We start from the raw sequence: 27,871 nt of genomic DNA, 5'->3' as shown, positions 1-27,871 counted from the left end.
ACTGTCGGAAATGAAGCTCCTAAAGCCTTAAATGACAAAACCACTGTTTGTTTTTTCATCCACTTTCATGGTTTATTCATCTAAAGAAAGGTAAAATTCCTCCAGAATAAAGATTCCCCTGAGAGAGCACATTAAACAGGTGCGAGAGGTGTACCCAACCAACATTTCATAAAAAAATAATTAGACAGAAAAAAAAAAAAACTAATGCAGCCGATTGCTGAAATATTCTGAACCGGAGTCACAAGACAAAAGCTCTGTGTCCATATGAATAGTGATGGTCTCTTGTGCAGATGGAGCACGTATCTGCAGAAATATCATGATATCATACGCTGGTGTTAGTTCATAACCATCAGAGAAGGACGGCACCTGAGATCAAAACATCAATCCTGATGACAGATGATCACGGCTCATAATTCAACAAAACAAACTGAGCTCCATACTTACAGTCCTCACAAAGACAATCAAATATGTACAATATCTAAAAATGTACAAAGAGCTACACAGAAAAATGTACTAAGAGTGTCAAGTATCCACAGTTCCTGAAAGCTCCAGATTCCAGTACGAGCACACACCTCAGGACTTCTCTTTTCATCGCTCTCTATCAGTGGTTAAAATGGTTTCCGATGATCGGTCGGAGGTCCACAGACACCAGACAGGTAGACAGACGTGCGCTGATCTCCCAGCTGAAGCTCATGTAGCAGAGTTATTCTGGAGCATCTCTGGAAAAAGAGGAGACACAATGTGGATGTGTATGATTAGACAAACTGCAGTTCTGCTGGCATGGTGAACTGAAACAGAAGCCCTGACGAGAACACAAACCACACATTATCAGAATTACTACAAATGATCACTGTTTACTGTGGTAACAGTAACTGTCATTATTACAGAATTATTTTATATTAAAGGTGCCATCTGTAATGTTTGGCAAAAAAAATCAAGTCATACTCCACATTCCATAACAGATGGGGGCAGTATGCCTCAATAAAGTGAATTGGTCTACTCTAGAGTAACAAACGAGAAACGGCATAGTCTCTATGCTCCGCCCCTACTTTCACAACAACACTACAGCCATAGCCGAAGCCTAACTGTGCGTTCACACTGCCGGCGTCTAGAGCATCAAAAATCGCTCTTGCCGCTCTGCTCACGACGCTGCAGAAAGATTTGTGAGCGCTCAGACGCTCTAACGTAGATCGAATGCTTATTTTGTATTTAAAGCGGCCGCAGAGCAAACAAGCTTGTTGATCTCGTGCAGACTAACCACAAGGAGTTATAAGTTAACCTCATTAAATATTGTTGTGGACGAAATATTAGGATCCTTTACTTAAAATGAATTAATAGATTAATAGATTAATAGATTAATACAAATGCTAAACAGCAATAATCAACCTGTCCTTTATTCTGCTTGAGAACTAATGTGCCAACTCTCAAGCATTCACAGAAGAAGCCAGGTTTCAATTTTCCAAAATGATTTTACTGAAATATTAGCATTAAATGTTTTTCTAAAGGGGATTTCGGATTTCTCTTTTTATCACATAAATCAGAAAATACTGTCAATAGACAGAAAACAGCACATCGTCAACATATTGTATGAATCAGTGTGAATTATATATAAACAAACCCCTTAATAAATCTCTTGAGAATACAGAGAGGGAAAAAACTGTTTGCTGTATGTAAAAATATCTTTAAAGATATGAACTGGAATTTAAATCTACAGATGCAAATAGATAAAGAACAATAAAATAAACACCTAAATGTGTATTTAGAAGCAAAATTGATCAGTGCATGAAAAAAACCCAGCGGTTGTGTCTGTAGTGTCTTGCGTTAAACAGGAACGATTGCCAAAACCACAGACATCACCTGACTGAAGGTCACATGTCTGAACTGTCCTCCTAAAGTACTTCTGCATCCCTGTGCTGTGTTTGATCTGTTGGACTGTGTTGACATCTGCTTTAGATGCACATCTCACTCCATGAGCCTTGTCACCAGAAGGTCACGTAAAAAATAATAGTGGTTGACCGATATAGACTTTCTTGATATCTAATGCTAATATCATACGCCAACACATGCATAACAATTGCTGAAATTAAATGTATATTAATTTTATACAATATTTATAAAATTGATGAAAGTAAATCTGTAAAATAAACATAAAAGTCCTGCTTCTGAAACACTGGCCAAACAGAAAAACCTATCAGTCAATTCAGATCATTAAAAAATGCCAAATATCGGCCAGTATATCGGCCTTGGCTATATATTGATCAACCGCTAGTATAGAGTGGTTGATATCACACAGATAAATAAAATAAAAATAAAACTCTTAACAACCAAACAAAAATGTATCGGCTGCTGTTGATCGTTCCTACATTCCTAATATCGGCCGATATATCGGTTGACCTCTAAGAACAGACACACCTCAAAGACATTGCCATGTGTAACACGGAGCCCAGGCCATCCCTCCTGCTTGAGGATACACACTAAAACACACCAGATCCCGTCCAGACTCACCGTCCAGAGCAGCAATGACCTCATTCGGAACGTCATCGTTGTCCTTTAAACATTTGTGGAGATCCTGAATTCCCGCTCTTCCCTTGGGCTGACGGCGTCTCCAGCGCTCCAGCATGTTGAACTTCAGCATGGTCACATTCTCCTCGGCTTGCTCCATCTCTTCCAGGTCCTGCTTGCTGAGGCCCAGACAGCTGATGGCCACCACCTTCCACTCCTTCCCCATGCGTTTGGCCACCTGCATCAGCTGCTGGTCCGTCAGGTCCGGAGCCACGGCTGGTGCGTTACAGTCTGAAGACACACCAGCAGACCAGTCAACATAGAATCTGGATCAATTCTGTAATGGGACCATCATATACTTACCGGCCACGTCAATGCCACGAGCTTTCTTACTCGGTTTGTGACAGAGATCTTCCTCTGACATGCTACTGTGTCTTTTTCTGCCTGTAGACCGAGAGAACACAAAACATCCATCATTACTGAATATCCTGAAATTTGTGATGAATAGAGCGCTGAAGTGCTGATGCATTTTTGTAGACAAACCCATAAGGTATCATTACTCTGGTTCCCTCAACATAAACCCAGCAGGATTTGTCCACTGTGTTTCGGATTATTGTGGAAATTCAGCTCTTTGACCATCACAAGTTTATGATTACGAAAATCATGCTTACGATGACCACAATGATCAGTATTATCACCCTATTCCATACATATGGTTTCATATTTAATACCAACAAACGTAAACACTAAAACAAAAACATACCAAAGATGTCTGTCCGAAACTTTACTGCTGTTTCTCGTAAACAACACTATACAGCAAAAAATCCAGAGTGAAATTAACTCTGCTGGGAGTACATATGAGACCACACAAGAGTGAAAGTGTTAAAATAGGAGTGTTAAATTAACACTGAAGCAGAGTTAAAGTTAATGAGATAATTAAGTGATTAATTGAGTGATGATTGACCATTATTGACGAGACCAGATGTTAACATGCAGAATCAACAAAGATGAAAATCACTATGTTTATGTCACCATTATAGTGATCAGTGTTTGCTTTAGTTGGGCTCTTGAGCCTTACAATTTTAAAGTCAGATTTTCTTTGGCTGTTACAACTGAATTGTAACAAACAGACAAGAAAAAAAATCATAACATGGGCATTTGACCTGAATCACAAAACTCAACTAAAGCCTAAACAGATTTGATTGACCTCATTGATTATAACAACCCTTTGATTGTACAGTACCTGCTAATTAAAAGAATTTCTTGAAAGTTGTTCTGATAAAAAAAAAAAAAAAAAGCTTGTTTTAGGCACACACATACATCAAAGATTAGTGTAGGAATCTCAACAACGGTGACAAACAGCATATTCAGAAAAACATTAAAAAACAAACTACTAAAAGTAACATAAAAAACAAAAATAGAATAGTAAGAATAAAGGAAATTACTGAAACAATTCAGCTAATAATTTATTCATGCCGCAATGCATCATGGGAGTCATGGATGAATTTTGATAGGTGGCACCCAGAATGCACTGCAACATGCTTTTGGGATTTTCACCATTGTTGAGATTCACAGGCTGATTCTTGATGTTTGCATGTCTAACTAAAAGACTCTTTTGAAAGATTTTTGAGCAAACAACTTCCTCAGATTGTATTTAAAATGCTGGAAATATGTTGTTGAAGAATCACAGGGCTGCAATAATCAACAATGTAACTTTAACTCAGTAATTCAGGAACAACAATAGTATTTGCTTGTCCATCAGTTTTATAACTTAGTTATAACTGACAATTAAAGTCTGACTTTAACATTTTAGGGGTCAGGAGCCCAACTAAAGCAAACACTGACCACTATAATGGTGACACCATTAGAATAGTGATTTTCGTCTTTGTTGATTCTGCATGTTAACATCAGGTCTCATCAATAATGGTCAATCATCACTCAATTAATCACTTAATTATCTCATTAACTTTAACTCTGCTTCAGTGTTAATTTAACATTCCTATTTTAACACTTTCACACTCTTGAGTGTGGTCTCACATGTACTCCCAGCAGAGTTAATTTCACTCAGATTTTTTTGCTGTGTAGTTTATCAGGTATTACACGGAGCGAAGGTGAAAACAAAATGCCATCCAATCTTTTCTGAAGACAGTCAGGACATTCAGAGGTACATTCATATAATTAATTAATTAATATATTCATTTGTATAATTCCCTTAGCACGCGCCAGAAGTGAATAGCTAATCATTAGATATAAACCTTCTACACATATGACTTTAACATTGCCATTACTCTTTATTTTTTAAAAGCATGAAGATATCTTGGGCCATAAACCTTATTTTATTTTATTTTACTTTATATAAAATATGAAAATATCTTGGTTCCTAAACCTTATTTCAGGCATTCAAACAACAATAAAAAAGCACATTTACTTCAAGCAACTAGAAGTGCTGAAACATGACTGGTTTCTGGGTTTTGGCCTACAAAAACACATCATCCCCGCAGCACTGTATTGAGGACAGAGACGCACCACATACCTTTTGATGGTTTTCTGGGGTTTTCATCTATATGATGTACACAATCTCCTGTAAAAGATTTATAATTACATTTATTGTTCTTTTCAAACACAGGCCATTCTCAGGAAACTGTGTCTCCATGTCTTACTGTTACAAATGAACAGGGAACTGAATTAATAGTTTGGGGACCAGTTCTCACTATTAACTATTTAATAACTATGACCTCTGCCCCAATACACTACTAATTTGATGCTTATTTATAGTCAGTAAGGTAGTTTTTAAGTTTCGGTATAGGGAAGATTAAGGGGTCTAAACTGTGGTCATGATATGTGCTTTATGAGTACTAATAAACAGCCAATATGTTAATAATAGACATGCTAATAAGCAACTACTTATTAGTGTGAATTGGACCCTATACTAAAGTGTTACCAATTTAAACATCCTGCCAGAGGGTTGGAATAAAATATCAAGCTTTGGGTGACAGTTAGGCTTTCTGTACTAATCAGAAGTGAACATTTGCTCAAATTTTTGTCAGGTATAAGCCTGTGACTTCAGGCCTGACGTTGGAAAATAGGATTTCTTGAAGTTATTAATAAAGGAAGTGTTGAGTGAGCTGACCCTCTCTGATGGTAGCCGTCCAGACAGTCTGACCCGAGTCAGCGTCAGTCAAGGACAGTTTGAAGGGAGGACTCTCCTCGAAGAAGACCTCGAAGTATCCCTTGACCTCCACGATGACAGGAGTGAAGAGCATGTCCTGCACACACACACACACACACACACCTGTGACTGACTGACAGCTGAGCGTGTGAGTGGTGATCGGTGTCTGCAGTACCTCTGGTGTGATGTGACCCATGGGCTCGCTGATGAGACGGTACCTCCTGTTCTCCTCCAGCATGCATGTGGGCGGCTTGTCTACTTGTATGTACTTCTTGTTGTTCTTACAGTTGTTGGCCCGCCGAACAGCCCTCCTGATATCCTGAAAAACATGCCATCAGCTGTAATGTTGAAGAACCTCCTTCAAGAGTCTTCTCAAGCTAAACTAACTCAGGTTCAGGATTAGCTCAATTTGTACAAAACCAAACAAATTCCACCTGTTTTAAGCAGAACTACAATCCTTGCATCTCTTCTCTGACAGCTTTACTGAACTTTGAGTTTAATAATGTCACTATTGTCATCTGTAGAGCCGTTTTACAGCTCAAATTGATGAATTTTGCAACATTGATATTGTTATTTTCCTGTTTATTTCTGTGAAGCTGATTTAAAAAAATCCATATTGAATAAAGTGTTATGGAAATAAAGTGACCTGGAGTTTTCTATTGGTCAAGTGAGCAATGCAATGCTTTTCACTGAAAATAAAACATTGTATTAACCAATATCTTGTTGCTGTCCACTGAAACAAAAAATGGTGTAAGTACAATTAAACTATCAAACACCAACCGATGTATATAATAATATAATGTAATATAATTGTAGTTGTTTATATGTTATTTTTCATTCATTCTGGAAGGTTGTTAATGAGAAACTCAAAACTCAAGTTTTCTCAAGGCGTTCTGCCAGCTGGTGGTTTTCTATTATCAAATCATATTTATTGCTAGGGACTCATCAGTTTTACCAGGAATTTAGTGTGGTTTTATGATGGTAAAACTACACCGTCTTTGCGACACAGGCTTCTAAAATCCAACTAGGACAGCCCAAAGTTTAAATAAATAAACTTTTCATAATACTTTCTGGTGCTTTTTTGTTATTTTGAGCTTGACAGACCAGTCCCCTTTGATTCTATGCACAGAAGAGGCCAGCAGATTCTTAGAAGAATCAGTCATATTCATTTGGAAGGACATGAGGTCTTTAGACCTCCTAAAAGCCTTCAGAAGCTGAAACTGAAATGGCCTCTCTGACAGTGTGAATTATGCTACGCTAAAACCGCTCTGTAGTGTGCAGACCACAGGAAGTCATTTCACACGATAACGTGATGATTAAACCCACAGCGGAAGATAAAGACAAGCCCCTGTCCAGAGATGCATGTAAGCAGCCCACAAACATTTGTGGAAGCTTGACGATGAGCCAATATTAATAGATGACATTTATCAAGCGCATCAGCTTCATTCAACACTTTTGGCTTGTGTCACATTGGTGAGTACCTAACCAAAAAATGTGGCTTTGCATCATGGGCTGTAATTTTTTTTTTGGCCACAATGCAACAAAGGTCATTATCTGAGCTGAGCACTTCTCACGATAGAATCTGCTTGAAGATGAAAGATGAAAGAGCCGAATGACTGGTTCTCACTGGGTTTTTACATATTAAAAAGGGCCCTCTTTAAAATTCTGACACCTGGAAAGTGACAACATTTGGACAAATAACTTTAATATTAGTTCTCATGAAAGCTCACTAATTATGTTTAACGATCATCCATTTTAAAGGCTAAGCATATCCATTCATTATATAAAAGATGATTTTAACTCAAACACATAGAGTGTATAATCCATAATAACACTTCCTCCAGTGAAAAGTGCATCTGCTGTTGTCTCTCACAGATTAGTTTAGATCTGTTTAAACGCTGCTTGATCTGTGCAGATTTCTCTCCTGATTCAGACCAGAACACTTTTTCACTGGAGGAAGTGTTATTCTGGATTATAGACTCTATGTGTTTGAGTTAAAATCATCTTAATGCTGGATGTGTTTCAGGTTTTGTCTTCTCCAGATGTTCACTGATGGACTGGAGTGCTGTGGATTATTGAGATGTTTTTATCAGACTCTCATTCTGACGGCACCCATTCACTGCAGAGCATCCATTGATGAGACACTGATGCAGAGCTACATTTCTCCAGACGTGATGGAGAGACAATCTCTGGATAGTCTCTGCTCCTGTGAAAACTGAAAGCATGATGCTGAGATCCTACAGGTATTTTAAAGCTTCTAGACATTTAGTAGATGATGACACCCACACAATTGTTCACGAGCAGAGCAATAATCACCCAGAGTGGCAGACATGCAGGACAAAACGCAGAACTGAAACTGGCCTGACGTCACAATGATGTTAATGCCACTCGTCCCTGAAGAGATAGCACATAGCACAACACTGCTCTAGATTAACCCCTAGAATCAAATCTAAACATAGCAGATTACCAGAAGCTCACACAAGCAGCGCTACCGAGAATAAGACCCTGTGAAAAAGCCGTGTCATTTCTGTGAAAGCAGAAGGCTTTTAGCTGCTGATAAACTGTTTGGCGTGTTTCCTCACCTTGATGTCAGAGCAGTTGTTTCCAGCCAGGTAGACTCTGAAGGAGAAGGAGTTCTCCGGGCCCACCTCCTTGAACACCTGCACCACCCCATGATGCTCTGCTGATTTAGACGTCTGAACAATGGGACCCACGGGCGAAAGAGACGACACGTTCCACCTGACGTGACTGCCGGAGTGATCCACCGAGGGCTCGATCAGACCACGGCTGTTCTTCACATGCAGCACGCTGAACTTCACTTCGTTCTCTTTATCTGCTGATCGAAAATATGACGTCAAACCCCTCAAACGAGCACTTATTCTTCGGGAGAAACCGAAAAACCCTACTGTGGAAACCTGGTGAAATCTCTGTACCTGCTAGACACAGGGAGTGTGGGAACTGGACGGATTTGAGAATAGACGGATCGCAGTCCACGTCGAAAATAGGACCAGCGAATTTCCATGATCCGGTCAAGTATGTGCTAAACTTGCTCCAGGAGAGGATGCAGTAGGTGATCTTGACACGCTGAGAGACGTCGAACACCAGCCCCGTGTCTGAACACTCATACACCCCCTCGGCCTCCAGCTGCAGCCTACAGAAGAGTCCAGCCACGTCAAACACCTTCCTCTATCAACATTCACTTTAGTCAGAGAACATCAGCTTTCATTTAACTCATAAGCTGTGAAGATCAAGGTTTAATACTTCACTTCTCAGTTCTTCAAACATACTTCAACCCTAAATTATTGGGACACCGCCTTCTTTAGAACAGAAAAAAGCGAAACACTTGGCAACAAAGATAGAGACATAGATAATGTGGCTAAAAGTCGTATTTCCATCTCTGTTGCAACAGTTTTGGAAGTGTCTAAAATGACTGTGTCCATATGTACAAGTCACTGGTGTTTGGTGATGAGTTTCTGACTCAAGGTCTGCATGTAAAGTCACTCCAGACCAGTCAAGTTCTTCCACACTGACACGTTTTGCACCTTATACACAGAGACACTGTCATGTTAGAATACAAAAGGCTCCTGTCCAAACTGTTGCTATAAAATTACAAGCACACAATTCCCTAGAATATCATATATATATATGCTCAAACACTAAGATCTGTATTCATGGAAATTACTAAAGTAGCTCATTACTTTAGGGGTGCCAATACTTTTGTCCATATACGGTATGTTGGTTTTGGTTTGGAGAAAAACATTGATAATGATCAGAAATTCTTTCTTAAGCAGTAAATCATCATATTTTCATGATTTCTGAAGATCATGTGACACTGAAGACTGGAGGAATGATGCTGAAATGATCACAGCAATCAAGTTGAACAGATAAACAGCCATTTTAAATAATAAATATTGTTTTTGATCATATAAATGCAGCCTCTGCGAACAGAAGAGACTTCTTTCAAATCAGTAGTTATTCACAGGTTTACAGATTCATGTGTGGCATTTGAAGCTTGGCTTTCTTGACATATTAATCACTGGGAAATAATACCATGCAGCAGAAAGGTTTCAATGACACATTTGACAATTCTCACATTACACCTTGGATTTTACACTAGTCAAGTTTAGAATGCAGCACTGGTCATTTAGAAAACTGAGAGTCATAAAGCGAGGGACACATCTGCTGTGAGTCAGACGAGACCATCACGTCCTCACACACTGGGGACATACAGTATGTACAGTATGGAGGACCAGAACCTACTGTAGACGATCTCGAGACATTTTCCTGGGGGTTACCAGCTCGAATTTGGGATTCTGTGGGGGAAAAACAGCCTTGCGTCAGCATTACATTCATCATCAGCAATTCATTTCACTTTTCCATTTAGAAACAGACAGTTTTGAATCTTAAGCTACAGCAATACCAGAACCACTGCTATATGTTGTGATATAATGGCATACCAATACACAAATTTGTTTAATAGACAAATATCATATGCATTTATTGATCATTTAGTGAGGCTCATCATTTCTACATCACTAAATCCTTTTTGTTTTATAGTTGTCAGTATTTTTTATATTTTCCATAGTGTAGAATAATATTAAATAATGTCTCCAGAGAGGCCACAGTATTGAGCCATTACTGGCCTTGTGCTCAAAGTCACGACATTACAAGGTTTATAATGGTAAATATAAGATTTTATTAAGACCAAGCTAATAATTAGACTGGAATTTAGTAAGAAATTGTATCTTAATTAAAGAAAGTTTAGATATTTGTACTTGAAGACCAGACAAAATAGCATGCATGCTAAATTCATTGACATTTAATGCGTACATTTAGTCATTTAATGTGACTTACAAATGAGGACAATGGAAGCAAATCAACAAAAGAGCAACAAGAGCTGTGACAAGTCTAAGTTAGCTTAACAAAGTGCACGTAGCATGGGTTTTTTAATAATAAAAGAAAAGATAACTAGTAGATAGAATAGAGAAAGAGCAGGGAATGCTAGTGTTTTTTATTTTTAAGATCTGAAGACCATCTGCAGTGATTTAAGACTGTTTCAGGACATGTTAAGACCTGCAGACGTCTGTATTACAGGGCACTGTTTAACACTGATGTGCACCGTTTAATCCCTGATCGTGAGCGTTGTGTTCAGAGGCTGACCTTCAGAGCTCGGCACTTCTCACAGCAGGACTGAAGCGGCTCGTCCGAGGCTTTATGGGAGAGAAACACAGGTTTATAACACCAGCTGGGGATCTACACCCAGCACACATGAGAGGAGGATCTTTACCGGTGTGATGTTCTGCTCTGGGTCTCGTGTCGGAGTCTGGAAACACAGGATCATTATCATTAGGGTTTATCCTTCACTCAAGATCAGGAGGACTGACATACAGGTCATACAGGATAAAATGTTACTCCAGTCTCTCTCGATACTGGGATTATTACGGAGAGGTGTCCTCCTGACACTCATATTGCTTTAGTAGATTATAAGGAGATGCAAGTGTGAAAAGCACCAGTGTGTTTTCTAGTTCACCAGAACAGATTCTACAGACAGAGATCAAATCTGAACCTGAATCTCTTTCCTCTTCCTCGTCGTGGGCTTCCTCTTCCTCCGAGCTCTCCTCAGTTGATGTGTTATCTGAACAAACACAAGCACATTCACATCACATCAGGCCTGCTTCTTTGAGGAAGACAGCACTCAATATACGCTGGAATTAATATTGGAACTTTTCCTCTTATCTTCTGAGTTTGACCAGCTTTCATAATGTAGAGTGTGTATAAAAAGAAACTAGATGAGCTCCCAGAAGCATGTTTTTGAGTTGGCATTCTCTTGATTTGTGTTTAAAGGTGAAAGTGCAATAATTCTAATGAAATGACAACAATCATGATCACTAATTGTGATCTGATCAGTTTCACTATTACACGGCATGACTAAAATATGAGTGCAATATTGACTAAAACTAGTCTCAAATTCCTAGAATTTTTGTCAACTACAAGTCCACTAAAATAAAAGAATGAAAAGGAATTGGCTGACTAAATATGATAAGAGCATTCAAACACGATCAGGACTAAGAAAGACTAAGCTGGCAGAAGGAACGCTAGTAGAAATGAGGTTTGAGAGCAGCCTGGGATGCGTTTCCCAAAAGCATAGTTGCTAACCTGTTAGCTACTTGGTTGGTTGGCAATGGGAAATTGTATTGCAACCAACAAAGTTGCTAACTTACTTCGCAACTATGGTTTTGGGAAACGCACCCCAGGACATTTCACCCAACACAAAATAGAAAGCACAGATGTTTAAGGGTGAGCAGATCATTCTATCCCTGTGCTGACTAATCTGGTGTAATCGGTCAAAAAGGATGCTTGTAAATGTGCCATTACGCTGTATGATCACCAAATCTTGGATTCGATCCTGTCATCAGCTAGTTCTCAGCTGTCAGTATTTCTGATCATAGACTTCACTGATCTGAGTGAACAAGAAAATATTTGGAAATATTCTCTCAAAATCTGAGGGAATTACCAATATTTGTAAACAATATAGCATAACAAGAAATTAATAAGATTATAATGTTTTTGTAGACTGGTCATTTTTGACAAGGAACACCATGAGTGTAACAAAGTAGAAAGAAAATCCCCTCCAAAAAGTACCAAAACTACAAAAAAGAAAAGAAAGAAAGAAAGAAAGAAAGAAAGATAGACACTTGTGCTTTAGGTTAATGTAATAACATTAACTGGCGCTTTTAGGAAAATCCTCTGAAATTAACTTTATAATAAATATTGATTTACTGGTAATATGTCTATTTGTCTCTTGGAAATGAATATTTAACAGTAAGGCACTGAGTCTGAAAATTAACTTTTTTTAAACAATGGCAGAATCTGTGTAAAAGCCCAGGTTGCTACAGAACACTGTTCAAACTTCTAATATCTCTCCGACTCTCATCACTTCTCTTCTCTGCAGAGTCACACGTGATCATGTCTGGTCACATGATGTACGTGTCTAGCTCCTCCTGACTGCTGTGCAGAGGTGATTACACACACACTGCACACACACTTCCTGCCGCTGCACTGATTCTGATGTTTGAAGGAGTTTCTGCATGAGACATTAGTAAAGAGCTGATGCCAGTCTGTGAAATCTGTCGTACAAGGAATGCTAACTTCATCTAGATGGAATATTTACAGTCTGTTCATTCTTCATATGTTACTCAACAGTATGTGCCTTGTGAAATCACACACCAGACGTGACTTTGAGATGAATGCACGCACCTGAACTGCTGTGAGAACCTTCAACAGGATGATCTGTTCAGCAGAAAACAGAAACATGACAGCGTTACCTTATAAAGCTCACCAGATTCATTCTGAAGAGAGTAATTCATTAAAGACAACAGAAGTTAACCAGAAATCACACTGACTGTACAGAAGCTGCTTTGGTCCCTTTGTGACCACTGGAGGTCACTGTTTCTGTGCTTCATTTGTTCTGGGACTCTTATTATTGATTCTGGTCTTCCTGTTTCCTGTGTGTGTGTGTGTGTGTGTGTGTGTGCGTGTCCTCCTGACTCTTTGTTACTTTTAGTGTTAAAAGCTTGATTTGCTTTCACAGTCTCTTTTCTGGAGTCTCTTCCTTTGTGTAAACTGAATACAACTCCTTGATATTGATGAACTTGAATAAGTCTTTGTTTGAACACTGTATGAACACATCCAGCACTTCTGTCACCGCTCTTGATGTGATTGTTGTGTTGTGTTAGGAGTGATTCAGAAATCAACAGAATATCTGATCTGAGCTTCCAGACTGAGACAGATCTGTACAAATCTGATTGGAATCGCATTTCAAACATCTTCAAATGTGCTTTTCAAAAGACCATCTCAATAAAATCTGGATATACAAAATCTGACTTTTGCTGACACAAATCTGAATATATATATACATACATACGTGTGTGTGTGTAACATGTATATAAAGAGCTTAGTAAGGTAATGCTGACCTCTGCTGGACACTGTACATGTGCAGACATCATGACTGTGTTTACACTCTGAACCAGAGCTTCTCAACTCTCCTGTGACTGGAAATGATGTCATTTTCTCTTTCAAGAATAACCAGCTTTATTATATTTCATATGCAAATGTCTAAGACTACATTATCTTATCAACATGATCAAACTTTGCTGTTAGACCTGTTTCTCAACTTCCTCTTGTCTTCTGTCTCTGCTCTTTTAGTATAATTTTAGAAACTCTTCTCATGTCTTCCTGCTGTCAGATCTGATTGTGATCAAGTAAAGGTCAGAATAAGGTCAGTAATATCTCCAGATGAACTCTTCCTGGACTGAAGCAGCTCAGCTTTACTTGATTCTCCATCAATCATGTTTTAGAGTCTCAAATCTGATCCTCAGGATCTTCTGAGGAGCGTTTGTTTCTTCAGCTCTCAGTCAGCATTGGATTGCATTGCATCATATGTTTTGAAACTGCATGTTTTTGCAAAGTTTGGGTCTTTGAATACATTTTGAGTTGTTTTTTTTCTTCAATGTCTTTCATATTATATGAACAGCAAAAGACTCATGTATTAAATATGACACTCAAAAAAATAAAATGTGTGAAAGGGGTCAACAAGGTTCAACGGACTCTTCTATTTTTCCTGACTATTATGCCCCATGCCAGGCTCTACAGGGTTAATATAGTCCGGTTTGAGTAGTGTTTGTGAACACACCGACTCACCCTTCAGGTCTGATGGTGAAACCTCTCCATTCCTGAAAAGAACAAACAAACTACATGTAAATATCAGCTCATAAACACATGCAAAAATGTCATTTTAATTTGGATAATATTTGAAAAATCAGTGAGGTAAAGCAGGACTTAGCAGGCAGAAATATTTCATACAGAACTTCCAATTGGACTAGAAAATAAAGAAAATTATGAAATAACTAGCTACCAATGGAAAGTTACAATCTTGGCCTTCACCTAATGCTATATTTGTGAAATGTACTACTAATAGTTAATTATGGAAATGAGGACAACAGTGCACTCATGTCCTGTCAATGTGACAATCTGACAGATTTACTGTAATGACAGTGTGTTGCCATGTGCTCAATGAAACAAGTGACTACGTGTTGGGAATTATTAATGATTTTTGTTACTCTATATGTATAAACCTGTGCGGGATACATCTGCCATTTCACTGTCCATACACATTATAATAATGGATGCTGCTGCTGCTGCTGTGTATTTATACAAAGCATCAATGTTGATTAAACAGGAGCGGTCTTGTCGTGTCATTGGCCTGTAATGCAGACGTTCATGCCGTCATGTGATCCTGTAACATGACCCTGACCCTCAGCGCTTCTCCACAAACATACACACATGAACTCATGAACCCATCACATTTGAGAAAACATCTCTGCTGTCAGTCTATTTCAGTACAGCTTTCATCAGCATCAGCAGAGCGACACATGGTTGAGAATCAATGATGCTAATTCACAGCTTATTATTAAGAGTGTCAGATCATAGAAGGTGCCATTATTCCTTATTAAAGCCCTATGATTACTGTGATGCAGAACTCATGGAGCGAATCACAGAATAGAGAATGGCTGGGCGATATATCTAACAATATGAGCATGCTCATTAATCACCATTTAGCAGTAATCATGGAATCAGATTTACTGACTAGATGCGCATGATAGATATATCAGATATATAAATTTAGGATGAATAAATCAAAAGTGTAATTAATCACTTGTGTCTGTAAATGTTAAATCACAAAATAGGCCACTCGAGGAGGAGATTATCAATACAGGCAATACGGTGATCCGACACGACACATTAAAGATTTATTGTTTGAAGTTCATAAAAAGATTAAAAAATTTAAAAGCTGAGACTTTGTTTCATACCAGAAGTAACTTACTCTGTCTTGTCTGAACCCTAACAATAGGTTGGGGCCTACACTGTTTTATTTATTTTACTTTGTTATCTTCACAAAACTTTATTTATTTTGTACTTTTAATGTGACAATACATAGTTGGGTTTTTGTACTGTTATTCTAAACTATGTTTAAAGGGGGGGTGAAATGCTATTTCCTGCATACTGAGTTTTTTACACTGTTAAAGAGTTGGATTCCCATGCTAAACATGGACAAAGTTTCAAAAATTAAGTTGTACCTTTGAACGAGTATTTCTGTTCCAAAAATACTCCTTCCGGTTTGTCACAAGTTTGGGAAAGTTTTTTTCGAGTATGGCTCTGTGTGACGTTAGATGGAGGGGAATTTCCTTATATGGGTCCTGAGGCACTTCTGCCGGAAGAGCGCGCGCTCCAGTATAGCAGAGCACTGAGAGCACAACACACTTCACTGATCAGAGCCAGAGCGTCGAGGAATGTCACAAAAGAAGTGTGTTTTTGGTTGCCAGGGCAAGACAACCCTGCACAGATTACCAAAAGAGAAACAGCATTAAGGGACCAGTGGATGGAGTTTATTTTTACAGAGCATCAACGGAGTTGTGCAAGTGTTTGTGTTTGTTCCCTGCATTTCTAAAATGCTTGTTTTAAAAACAAGGCCCAGGTTGACGACGGATTTACACATCGTTTATTTCTTAAGGATGATGCAATCCCAACGAAAAAGGGTCACGATCGTGTGTTGGAACCGCAGGCGGGGAGTAAAACTGCTTCAAATATCTCTGCCTCCTTGTTAGTGCGTCTGCCTCCCATCGGAGACCCGGGTTCGAGCCCCGCTCGGAGCGAGTCGTTGCTGCTGCTGCTATCGGTACAGACTATCTTTCTCTTATGAATATAATAAAACTAAAGACTTTTTGGAGTTATGAAGGATGCAGTACTACTCTATAGATACTCAAGATTAACAGAATATTGAGTGAAAACAAGCATTTCACCAACTCCTTGCTGTGCAGCCCAAAAACCAACAATTTATTTGACTGGGCCGACGGTGAGGGCTGTCAGTGACAGACGGTGCGACACATCAGCTGGTCAAAACTGTGACAACAACTTGTGACCCTTAACATCGGCAAGCTTACTGGAAAACTCCACAAACTGGCTGATTCACTGAAAACCCGGCCTGTCGATATTGCCTGCATATGAGAAATGAAATGGAAAGGCGCTAAGGCGAGAGAGCTAGTAGAATGGCATAAGCTCTACTACTATGGAGTAACAAACAACCTAAACAGAGTGGCAATCATCATCAGTAAGAAGCTGTGCGATAACATATTTGAGGTCAGCTGCATCTCCGATCACCTCATGTCAATAAAGTCTCCTGCTATGCCCCCCAGATCGGGTGTACTGATGCTAAAAAAGGAGGAATTCTGGCACCAGTTCGACAATCACTTTCAATCATCACTGAGCATCTCCTGAATTGGCAGAGACCTCAACGGACATATTGGGGATTCACAAGATGGGTATGAGCAGGTACATGGTGGACAAAGCTAGGGGATTTGAAATAAAGAGGGCAGCCAAATAGTGCTGAAACAACGCGTCGACGTCATCGATTACATCGACTACAAAAATACGTCGACGTGCATGAAATGCGTCGACGCGTCACACTGTTTGTTTACATCTCGCGTAATGACATACTGGGAATGTAGAAAGTTGCACTCCTTCACAAAAACAGAGACCACTGTTATCAAAAGTATGGGAATACTTTAAACAGAGGACAAATAAAATGGCCCTTTGTTCCCTTTGCAAAACCGATATGGTGTACCACGGCAGCACAACTGTGATGCGCGAGCACCTCAGAGCAAAACATCTTGGCGCTCTCCGGTGTTACGGTTTAACTGGTTACCGTGTGATCTGGTGACCAACTTCCTGCTTCAGGTCTGATATTCTTGCGCTTGCGCCATTCTGAAAAGTTGAGATGTTTTTAACTCGATGCGGTGAGGACGCGCCTGGAAAAAAGAGTGCGTCGCGACCTCGCCACTTCCGTTATGAGCGCGCTTATTGCACGCCTACATTGGAAATGACGTGATATGTGAACGGCCCCTTAAAAGACGGCGCGCCATGAGACAACAGTCACAAACCACCGAGCTACCCCGAATCAGCTCCAGATCTCTGGAAACCATGCTAAACCATAGCAGAACCCTGACTACACTTTATGGTTTGTGATGCTAAAGAACATTTCATGACGTCTCAGACTACTGTAAATTTATGGCTACTGTGGTTTAATTATAAAAGCCATCATAAACTCATATTTACCATAGTAAAATCATTTTCTTTGCCTCTTTATTATTTTATACTGTAAAAACTTCAACCACATTGGTAGAAAATGAATAAAGGTTGAAATATTATATTAGAAATTTTACTTATATTTTTTTTTGGAAAGTTATCCAAAGGATTCATTAGCTAATTAAAAAAAGAACATTAGATTAATTATTTATTGTAATAAAAATAATCGTTAGATTAGTCGACTAATCGATTATCGTTAGTTGCAGCTCTACAGCCAAATACTCGATTAGATCGAGGCCCACGAAATGCAAATGTGACCAAGATGATTCGCGACATGACAGAAGAGTGGCTTGATGTGACTAAGCCAGAACAACGATTCATCAAAAAACGAAGTTCAAGAAGCCACAAAGGCGAAGAAGGCCACGTTTAAGTGATGGCCTGTCTCGCAGGCGGCCAATGACTGGCAAGAGTACCAACAACTAAAGTCAAAAGTAAAGAAGGCAGTGGCTACTGCAAAATCCCGCGACTATGCTGACCTTAACACCATGCTTCATACCCTCGAAGGGGTCAACCAAATCTACAAACTCGCAAACGCTTGCCATCCCTCGACCCTGGACATTGGTCAAGTAATAAATGTAAAAGACACTGACCACAGAGTCCATTGCGATACCCCCACCATTTTGCAGTGCTGATGCAACGAAAATGTATTTCATCCACTGATCACAAGTGCTGCCCCATTCTCTGGGATGGAAACGCGGATCAGCCCTGCCGAGGTCTAGCTTGCTATCAAAAATATGAAAAGCAGAAAGGTCCCCAGACCCGATGACATTCCCTCTGAGGTACAGAAGCTACTTCGACAGTGTTGAAGTCCTCACTCAACTGTTCAACAAGATCATTGACAAGGCTGCCACTCCTTCAGCGTGGGCTGCCAGTGTCACAGTCCCGATCTGGAAAGATAAAGGTGATATCGGCGAATGCACCACTGACCGCCCAATCTGCCTGCTCTGCCACACCATGAAGATATTACAGCATGTAATCGACACACGTCTCCAGAAGATCGTCTCCACAATCAGTGTGGGTTTGTTAGAGGAAGCGGGACTACTGATGCAATCTATGCCATCAGGCTGTCGATAGAGAGGCACATATAGAACCAGCTCAAGTTCAACATGGTCTTCCTCAATTGCGAGAAGGCATCTGAATGCATGCCCTGGGACCTCATCTGGCATTCTCTCTGCTTGCATAGTGCTCCCAAAGAGTACGTATCGTCCAACGTCCCGCTGGCCTGTTCAAACCATTCCAGATCACCATCTGCGTGCACCAGGGCTCTGCCCTCTCCCCGCTTCTGTTCACCCTTTGCACTGACATGGCCACAGTGGATATTCAGGTGCCTCAGCCCTGGTCACTTCTATTCGCTGACGATATCTTCCAAGTTGACAAAATGCTTTGTGGGCTTGCATGTCAAGTGCAAGATTAGAGCAAGCAGATGGACATGCACGGATTGCACCTCAACATCAAGAAGTACATGGAGCGCAGGCCCCAGGAATGTCAGGAATGAAGATGTTCGAATGCAGATGGGCACTGCGCCCACAGTTGACAAGATACGTGAAGGTACATCATCAGAAGCTGCAATGATACAGTGGGAAAACTGTCTAAACCTATCACCACCAGGACGACGACTGCGGTGTCAGCCAAAGAAGCGGTGGCTCAAACGTCTGGCGGAGGACTTGCACTCAGTCTATATACCTGATCACGACTTTATGCTGAACCTTGTTTCAGAAATCTCAGCTTTAAATTGACCTGCTCACAGGGAAAATATTAGAGTCTACCTGTCACATGCCACACAATCAGAGGAAATAAAGCAGTGCCAGCAACTCAAATTATCCAGCACACCACTTCCTATTCAGTTTCACTGCCAAATGTTATTTGCAGCTTCATGAGAAGAGTGCCCCCACACTGTCAGGTTTTCATCTGTTTGCACGTCAGAGATGAAAACACTATATGACCTCAGGCTAGAGGAACAAACCACACTCACAACAGAAAACTCCTGCGTTGAGCAGCACTAGTCTGCAGTATCACTGCATGGAATAACTCTCAAACAGCATCATAAACTCTTCAAGCAAAAGCAGCAAAGTGTGTTAGAAAAGCACACACATCATTTAAACACAAGCACACAATATTCAAACACAAATGTTCTCGATAGATTCCTGTGTGTGAACGTTCATGGATTTTATCCTGTCGTCAGTCTCATCTGGCCTCTACTGATGTTAAAATATATAGATTAAAACATACTGTATATATTTTTAAATGGAAAGACAGAGGGCCAGTTTTACTAACAGTTTGTGCCAGCATAAACCGTCTTTTGGCATTAAAATAGTACTGTCAGGATTTACCAAAGACATGCAGTGAAGAATAACAAAATCATGTCTTAAAGCAGGCGGTAATTTGCCCTGACTTTGGTAGATTGTGCTGGTCATTATCTGACTGTGTCTATGTTCTTTAATGTGCACATTGTCAGTAAATCACACACAGAATTTACCCTCCCACTGGTGCTTTTCTGGAATTGCACTCTAACGCTAAATTGCCCTGTTTAGTAAATCTGTCCCAGAATGTATTGCATGTATGCTTGTATATTGTGTCTATGAGCATGATATATCTACTAACAAGAAACTCTGCTTTCTTTGAATGAACATTTGGGTGGTGTTATGCAAATCTTCCCACATCGTGATGTAGACATGTGGAGGTGTGTTTAAATAAGGTGTTTTAGAGGGGCGTGGACAAGTCGTAAATTTTATAAAGAACATCTCTATGGGTTTCAGACTTAAGTCTTTAACTTAAGCAACTTTACAGATCTTCTTTATGCTCCTAGAGCTTGTAACACTCAAACTTGAAATCGTATCATATGGCCGCTTTAAGACAGGATGGGCAGGTGAACTGATAGTCTCATCCCAATCTCTTTCATTCACCTCCTCTTTCTGTTCACTCACCACCCACATAACATCCTCATCCACACAACTGTTTGTGCACTTATTCTCGCAAACTTATTGTAGTCTGCCACGTGCGCATGTCCGATAAGTCCACAAGACCGTAGGGCAGGGGTGCCTAACCCTGCTCCTGGCGATCGACTGTCCTGCAAAGTTTAGCTCCAATCCTAATCAAACACACCTGAACCAACTAATTAAGGCCTTCAGGCTCACTTAAAAATTTGAGGCAGGTGTGTTTGATTAGGGTTGGAGCTAAACTTTGCAGGACAGTCGATCGCCAGGAGCAGGGTTGGGCACCCCTGCCGTAGGGTGTCACATTCAACATTTTAGCATGTGCTCAAGTGCTCATAAGCACCCCTTCACAGCCCCTGTGCTCCCTCGATGCGCTCCGAGCAGACTACTGCTACTACAGTCAAAGCAGCATTACACCATGAAAGTCTGGACTCTGAATAAGACTGCAGGGTTAAAGGTATGAATTTGGGACAGGGTCAGACACTAGTATGCGCAGTCAGGTCCTAATTATAATCCGGAAGGCATTTTATTTACTTAGGGGGCGTTGTTGGCCTACTTTCCATAAAATGAAAGTAAAATAAACAAAAAACATTAAGTTTGTGTTTCTGTATAAATATAGGAGTACTCAATGTAAAAAGAAAGTCTCACAGCTGTACATTGAGTCTAGCAATAAAGCTGGGACGGAATTGAATCACGTGGAATATTACGCCACAACAACAGACTTGTGGTCGAGCCGGACGACCGAACCGTATCTTAGTTTCACTGTGCACTATATCAGTGATGACTCTGAGCTGAAGACTCGCTGTCTGCAGACGGCATACTTCCCTGTAGACCACACAGGACAGAATACTGCACAAGGACTAAGGGAATGATTGTCCAGTTGGGGTCTGAACGAAGAGGGACAGACACGCATAACCACTGATAATGCAGCAAATGTTATCAGTGCTGTGGAGTTAAAACGGATGGACTTCAATGTTTTGGCCACACGCTGCATCTTGCCATTGGTAAGTAGTCCTCTCTAAATGGGTGTAGTTAGTTGCAATATGTTTATCTTTAATATTGCTTTTGTTTATTAGATGGTATTCTTTGAATATAATCACTTTGAGACAAATTGTTGATAAAATTTATTTTCCTACTTTATGATTTATATTTAATACATTAATCATATATATGTCATATTTCATATGTTAATTGCATTAATTTCTGTGATGCACTTTGTACTTGTTAAAACATTAAGTCTTGTTAGATTAAGTCGGGAAAATGCAAAACTGTACAATATACAATATATTTTTCTTTTTTAGAAAATGGGTGATGCAAGGGTAAATCAGGGAACAGGTCTTTGTAAGCAGCTGGTTAGCAATTTCTCACACAGCTGGAAAAGAAAAATGCTCTGAGTGAGGCACAAAAACATTTGAATCTGCCAGAGCATTCCTCAATCACAGAGTGTCCAACAAGATCTAGACAGAAGATGATTGTGAGGGTCTTGGAGCAGAATCAGGCCGTTCTGTCTCAAGACAGGAAGACACGTCACTTAGCTCCCACCTTCCAGAAATGGAACAGGAGGCACAAAAGGTAAAAGTTTTTTTTTTTTTTATGTGCATCAATGTGCAACAGCAACAAAATATGATTAATGTTATTAGAAAAAATAAAATAGCAGCAGATGACAGCATTAAAGTAGCTCTAAATTACACTACATGCTATATGTTATAATAGCTTGTTATTATAACGCATACAATTTAAGCCACTTTTTTTTATGTTGACAGCCAATTTTTAAATGCTTACATAAAAATGCCTTATTAATTTAATTAATTTTTTTTAAGTCGTCTGTTTTTCAGGAGAAGAGGGCTCATCTTAGCACCACAGGTGACATGCATCAAAGTGCAGCTTGAAAAGAACCATCAACATCTGCAGTGAAGAAGAGGAAATGATCACTGGGCAGCTTCTTCAAGAGCACCGCAGGTCCTCCTTCTTCTTCTGTGCAGTTGGAGGACACCGCTATGGAAGCTGAGCTAAACAGCTACCTCATGACTCCTGCTATTGATGGAGAGCAAGATCCCCTGACTTAGTGGAAGGTACATAAGGTTAACTTTCCAAAGCTGAGCCAACCCGCTCACAAATACATATGTATACCAGCCACAAGTTCTCCATCTGAGACACTCTTTAGTGCTAGCGGAAACGTTGTGACGTGAGCACTCATGTCTGAAACCAGCAAAGGTAGACATGTTAGTGTTTTTGGTCAAATTTTGTTGAAATCTCTACTCAATCAAGTGTTGACTTGGGGTGAAAAATAACTTTTAGCAAGTGTTTGTAAGACTTCAGCTGGAGTCAAAATTTGTTCTGCACTTTATTTCGTAATGCCAATTACCGGCAGCATTTACTGCACAAAGAAAATGTTAACAGTATTTGTACTTGAATGTGTGCTGTGCATTTCAATATTTTAAATGCTGGTTATCTTAACAGTCGTGACAGGTTTAGTCATTTATGAATATTTTGTGTAGCATCTGTGATAATTATTTTATGTTTTTAGACGATATAAGCTACAGAAAGTGGAGGTTCTTCATCAGCCATGCCTGTTTGCTGAATGTTCTCTGTTTTGATCATTTTGTGTTTTGTTCGTATAAGCTTGACTACCTCCCGTATTTCAAAGTTAAAAGACCTTGTTACAGAAAGGTAATGCCATTTTATTTGTGCTTACTGGAAATTGTTTGCTTTAGGGAAAAAAAAAATTACTGGATATTTACTAAGATATTTTAATAAATGTTGGAATTTTAACATAGACTGTATTTCAGCAGCAAGAAGCTAACCATTCATTGGACAGAAAGGCACACTGCATCTGCCAGAGAATGTTGAGCTGAAGCTTGTCTATAAAATTAAATCGCAAATCAAATCGCAAACGCAATATCTGTCAGAAAAATCGCAATTAGATATTTTCCCCAAATCGCAGAGCTCTATCAGAAGCTGGGGTGGTGTTAGCGCAGTGGATAAGACACATGCCTCTGGTGTGAGAGACCTGGGTTCGAATCCACTGTGAGACACCAATGTGTCCCTGAGCAAGACACTTAACCCCTAGTTGCTCCAGAGGAGTGTGACCTCTGACATATATAGCAATTGTAAGTCGCTTTGGATAAAAGCGTCAGCTAAATGAATGTAAAAGAAGCTATAGCTTACATGAATAAAAATCACACACATGAAGCTTAGAAACACTCTAAATAGTGACCCATGACCCATTGATCGATGTTAACCTGGAGCGACTCATTTATAATCACGGCATCGTCTGATAAAATCAACATGCATGTACAGTAGATGCGTGTTGAGCGGCTATGCAGTGGTTTTGGTTATATTACTTTTTTGTGTCATGCAGCGCACTGCCTGCATCTGAGCAAGAAAACAACAACAAACAAAACAACAAACAAAAAGTGCATAATATTAACAGATGAACTATGCTCATATTTATAATTCCAAACAGTCAATTAGCAACAGGGGTCTCATTTATAAAACTCTTTATAGATTTCATCCTAAAAGTGTACGTAGACACAAAAGCTAGATTTTGTGTACGCAAACAGAAGAGGTACACCAGAACCTGTGCAAAAATCCCTTTATAATTCAGAGTCAGGGAAGACTGTGTGTACGGACCTCTAAAACTGACTCCTCTCAGAAATCACAATATATGCAGCTTACAACGCCTAGTTTTACTATGCATAACCTCATCTGCATATAATGCATATTTCTAGATGCATGGTTTAGAATGTCTGTAAGGTGTGTACATATTTACGGCAAGTTTATTTTTTATAAATCCCAATTTGTGCGTACAAAATCGCGTATGCAATTTCAATGCCTATTTTGTGTTTTAAAAATGAGACCCCAGGTTTTTGGAAACACTGTTTTGTACTCATTTATTGACGAGGTGGCTGTGGTAGGGTCAGCTAAAGCGATGTTTCCCTGCCGTTCACAGAAGAGACACAGAAGAGACGACCCTGCGCTGGGAGAGTAAGATCTCACGCTCGCGGGGCAGCACTGGTAACATCTTCCAACTCAATCAAAGCTAAGGTTTATCTAAACTAAAGAGCTCTCTAGGTTTGTCAGTATATATATTCTACGGAAAAAAGCAGAGCTGTTACCAATGCACCTGCTTACTGTGAACTGTTTCAAAACAGTTTAACGTGGATATTCTATAACCTTTTCACTTTTATTTTGCCTCTGTCCCAACTTTTTTGGAATGTGTTGCTGCCAACAAAAAGTAAATTTGTTCATATTTAAAAAACCAAAATATTTCTGTTGGTCAGTGAAAACCTTGCAAATATTTTCTTTATACTTTTGTCAATAAAATAAAAGTTCACATTGACTCCATTGTGAAAAAGGCCCAGCAAAGGTTGTACTTCCTTCGCCAGCTGAGGAAGTTTAACCTGCCACAGGAGCTGCTGAAACAGTTCTACTCGGCCATCATTGAGTCTGTCCTCTGTACACTGAAAAAAGTAATAAGTAAATTTACTTAATTTTTATTTGGCAAGTTTTTGCACAAGCATTTTTCAAGTAAATTTAACACATTTGGAAATTAAGTAAATCTACTTAACTAAGTTAAGTAAAAAATAATAATAATAATAAGTACATTTTATTGAGTAAATTTTAATTAAATAATATTAAATTAATGTATTTAGCAGACACTTTTATCCAAAGCATCTTACAGTGCAATGTTCTACCACTGAGCTACAGGAACACTTCAAGATCTTGTGAAAAATAAGTGAAAATTTCACTTACTTACTTTTTTATTTTGGAAAAGTTTTTACACTAACAAAAAACCCGAAACAGATATTCTAGAAATTTCTAAATATAAAATAATTTTTTTCAAAACAGTTTTATCAAATGAGGGTAAATAAGTCTCTCACTTCTGTCCCTTTAAACCAGTTTACAGCAAAGACAGCACGAAGGACTGAATTCACATGATAAATATTCTGCAATTAAGAAAACAGACAAAAGAAATAGCACTGTAAAACCCGATAAGTAAACTTTACTCAAACCGTTTGAGTAAACAGATTGCCTTGATTGAAACCCTGTAAGTTTTAAAACTTTGCATTTAAGTAATTAAGTGATTAACTAAGTGCTGATTGAGAATTAGTGATGAACAGCTGCTGTTAACAAACAGAATCACTGAAGAAAAGAGAAACACAAGAACTACTACAACTGACTTCAGACACAGACTTAGATGAAATCAACTGAAATAAAATACATGAAATCTCTCAAGATCTGATTAAACAACCCCACAAACAGCATCACCAGCTCCACTTATTAATAACCAGACTGACTTTATTTCTGTCAGACGTCTACAGAAGATCTTATTTTTACCTAACTTAGTTAAGTAGATGTACTTAATTTCCAAATGTGTTAAATTTACTTGAAAAACGCTTGTGCAAAAACTTGCCAAATAAAAATTAAGTAAATTTACTTATTACTTTTTTCAGTGTACTTCAATAACTGTCTGGTTTGGTTCAGACATCAGAAGACTACAGAGAACTGTTCGGACTGCTGAAAGGATTATTGGTGCTCCTCTGCCCACCCTTCAAGGACTGTATACATCCTGTATATTGCATTTTTACAAAACATCCCAACTTCTCTGGGATTGGGGTTGTACCCTCCTGCAGATCTCCACCCCTGATCACACACAGCTGTCTGTAATAATCGGGTGCTCAGGTGTGTGTGATCAGGGGTGGTACTGATCTCTGCAGGACGACAGACCTCCAGGAACAGGCTTGGGCTCCACTGATATACACAGTGTGCAGATTTAATCATTCATGTTTTGTTTTTTCAAAAGGATTATAAAACTTAAACACAAGGAGCTCTAAAGAGTTTTGACCCAATTTGAAATGTTTGAACTGTTTGGTCTCCAGTACATCATTCTTTAAAGATCTTTTGTGTTCGGCTGATGAAAGAAACTCGTACAGACTCGGAACAACTTCAGGGTGAGGTGTTTTAAATGAACGTTAATTTTTGCGTGAACTTTCCCTTAAAATCTAGCATGCTCATGTTACTCATATATAACACCTGTATAGCATTTGCTTACAAACGTCTGCCAACCCTACTGAGCAATGTCATATTAAACTATTAATATTATTAATAATAAGCAGAGCCCTTTTACTGATAGATTCGCACCAAGAGGCTTGTTTCAGTTCCTACATAAGCACAATTTGACCTGAACTGATCATCGTGAACTTTGAGCTTATCGTTTGAAATACAGTCGTGCGAGAGAAACAGTGTGAGTAATGGAGACGCGTGTAACCGGTGCAAGCGAGGTCCGTGTGACGCTGAGACGCGCTCGTGCAGCTCCGTGCATCGCCCGGTTCTGAGAGGAGATCGCTGGAACACACTTAATGTTTGTGAGGGACTAACTGCTGAACCCTGACTGAAGCATTACTCCTCCGGAACAGCAGTGTTATTACTGCGTTACTTTCGGTTCCGCGCGCTCTTTGTTTGCGTGGAGCGCGTGGAGCAGAGGGTGATGTTAAAGCGGCTTGATGCAGCAGCTCTCAGCCGACACTCACCCTTCGATCAGCGGCGTCGTTTCTCCGTGATGCGCCATGTGTGCCACCATTATTCGCGCAGCGACACCGGCACAATCCCAACGGTGTTTCCGCGACAAGAGCTTTGCAGATGAGAGACAATAACGTCCGTCAAAGCGGAGCCCATTCATGCACACACTGACACACACACACACACACACACACACACACACACACACACACACACACACACTAGTGTTTCCGCGACTGGCAGCAGCAGGAAGTGGCGGGAACTGGAGCTTGTTTACTGCAGATGTCCATGTCAGCAGAAGCCATGACAGAGATCAAATTACTAAAACAGAAGTAATGCTTAATAATATACACACTAATTAATAACAAAATGCAAAGTTTTGCGTGGTTTTGTGCAGTAGTCTACTGGTGTAAGAGCAGAGGACCCCTAGAGGACAGTGGTTACAATAGTTTACACTTTTTGCTGCAAGAACTGTAACATTTAGCGCTTTTGTCTCAACTTCGCTATGATTTCCCCTCAGTTCTCCGCTACAGATGAACCTAGT

General features: G+C 39.6%; 1 protein-coding gene across 2 annotated transcripts; it reads right to left on the bottom strand.

Annotated features, from left to right (window-relative positions):
• Nucleotides 1-46: 46 nt before the first annotated feature.
• Nucleotides 47-27,547, bottom strand: si:dkeyp-97b10.3 (NACHT, LRR and PYD domains-containing protein 1b allele 3). Of its 2 annotated transcripts, none has more exons than XM_052575765.1 (15): nucleotides 27,339-27,547; nucleotides 14,372-14,403; nucleotides 12,929-12,961; nucleotides 11,238-11,306; nucleotides 10,959-10,994; nucleotides 10,832-10,881; nucleotides 9,932-9,984; nucleotides 8,605-8,822; nucleotides 8,254-8,507; nucleotides 5,847-5,990; nucleotides 5,633-5,768; nucleotides 5,036-5,083; nucleotides 2,866-2,946; nucleotides 2,506-2,793; nucleotides 47-719 (listed from the first exon to the last, which is right to left on the bottom strand). In XM_052575765.1, the coding sequence occupies exons 1-15, from the start codon at nucleotides 27,485-27,487 to the stop codon at nucleotides 691-693; spliced, it is 1,620 nt and encodes a 539-aa protein (XP_052431725.1). In that variant the 5' UTR covers nucleotides 27,488-27,547; the 3' UTR covers nucleotides 47-690. The 2 variants fall into 2 exon arrangements, with proteins under 2 accessions (XP_052431725.1, XP_052431726.1); XM_052575766.1 differs by having other exon boundaries at nucleotides 8,254-8,504; nucleotides 27,339-27,546.
• Nucleotides 27,548-27,871: the final 324 nt, after the last annotated feature.

This window comes from Carassius gibelio, chromosome B15, assembly GCF_023724105.1.
Source record: "Carassius gibelio isolate Cgi1373 ecotype wild population from Czech Republic chromosome B15, carGib1.2-hapl.c, whole genome shotgun sequence".
Lineage (NCBI taxonomy): Eukaryota > Metazoa > Chordata > Actinopteri > Cypriniformes > Cyprinidae > Carassius > Carassius gibelio.
The sequence above is the reverse complement of the archived record's forward strand: the minus strand, read 5'-3'. Positions and strand labels throughout refer to the sequence as shown.

Bases quoted from the DNA above. Each gene is read 5' to 3' on its own strand.
- si:dkeyp-97b10.3 (XM_052575765.1), bottom strand. From the start codon at position 27,487: ATGAATGGGCTCCGCTTTGACGGACGTTATTGTCTCTCATCTGCAAAG. The intron at 10,882-10,958 runs GTAAAGATCCTC...TCTCCCATAAAG, and splicing joins CAGAGCAGAACATCACACCG to CCTCGGACGAGCCGCTTCAG. The intron at 8,823-9,931 runs GTAGGTTCTGGT...ACTCTTCTGTAG, and splicing joins ATGTCTCGAGATCGTCTACA to GCTGCAGCTGGAGGCCGAGG.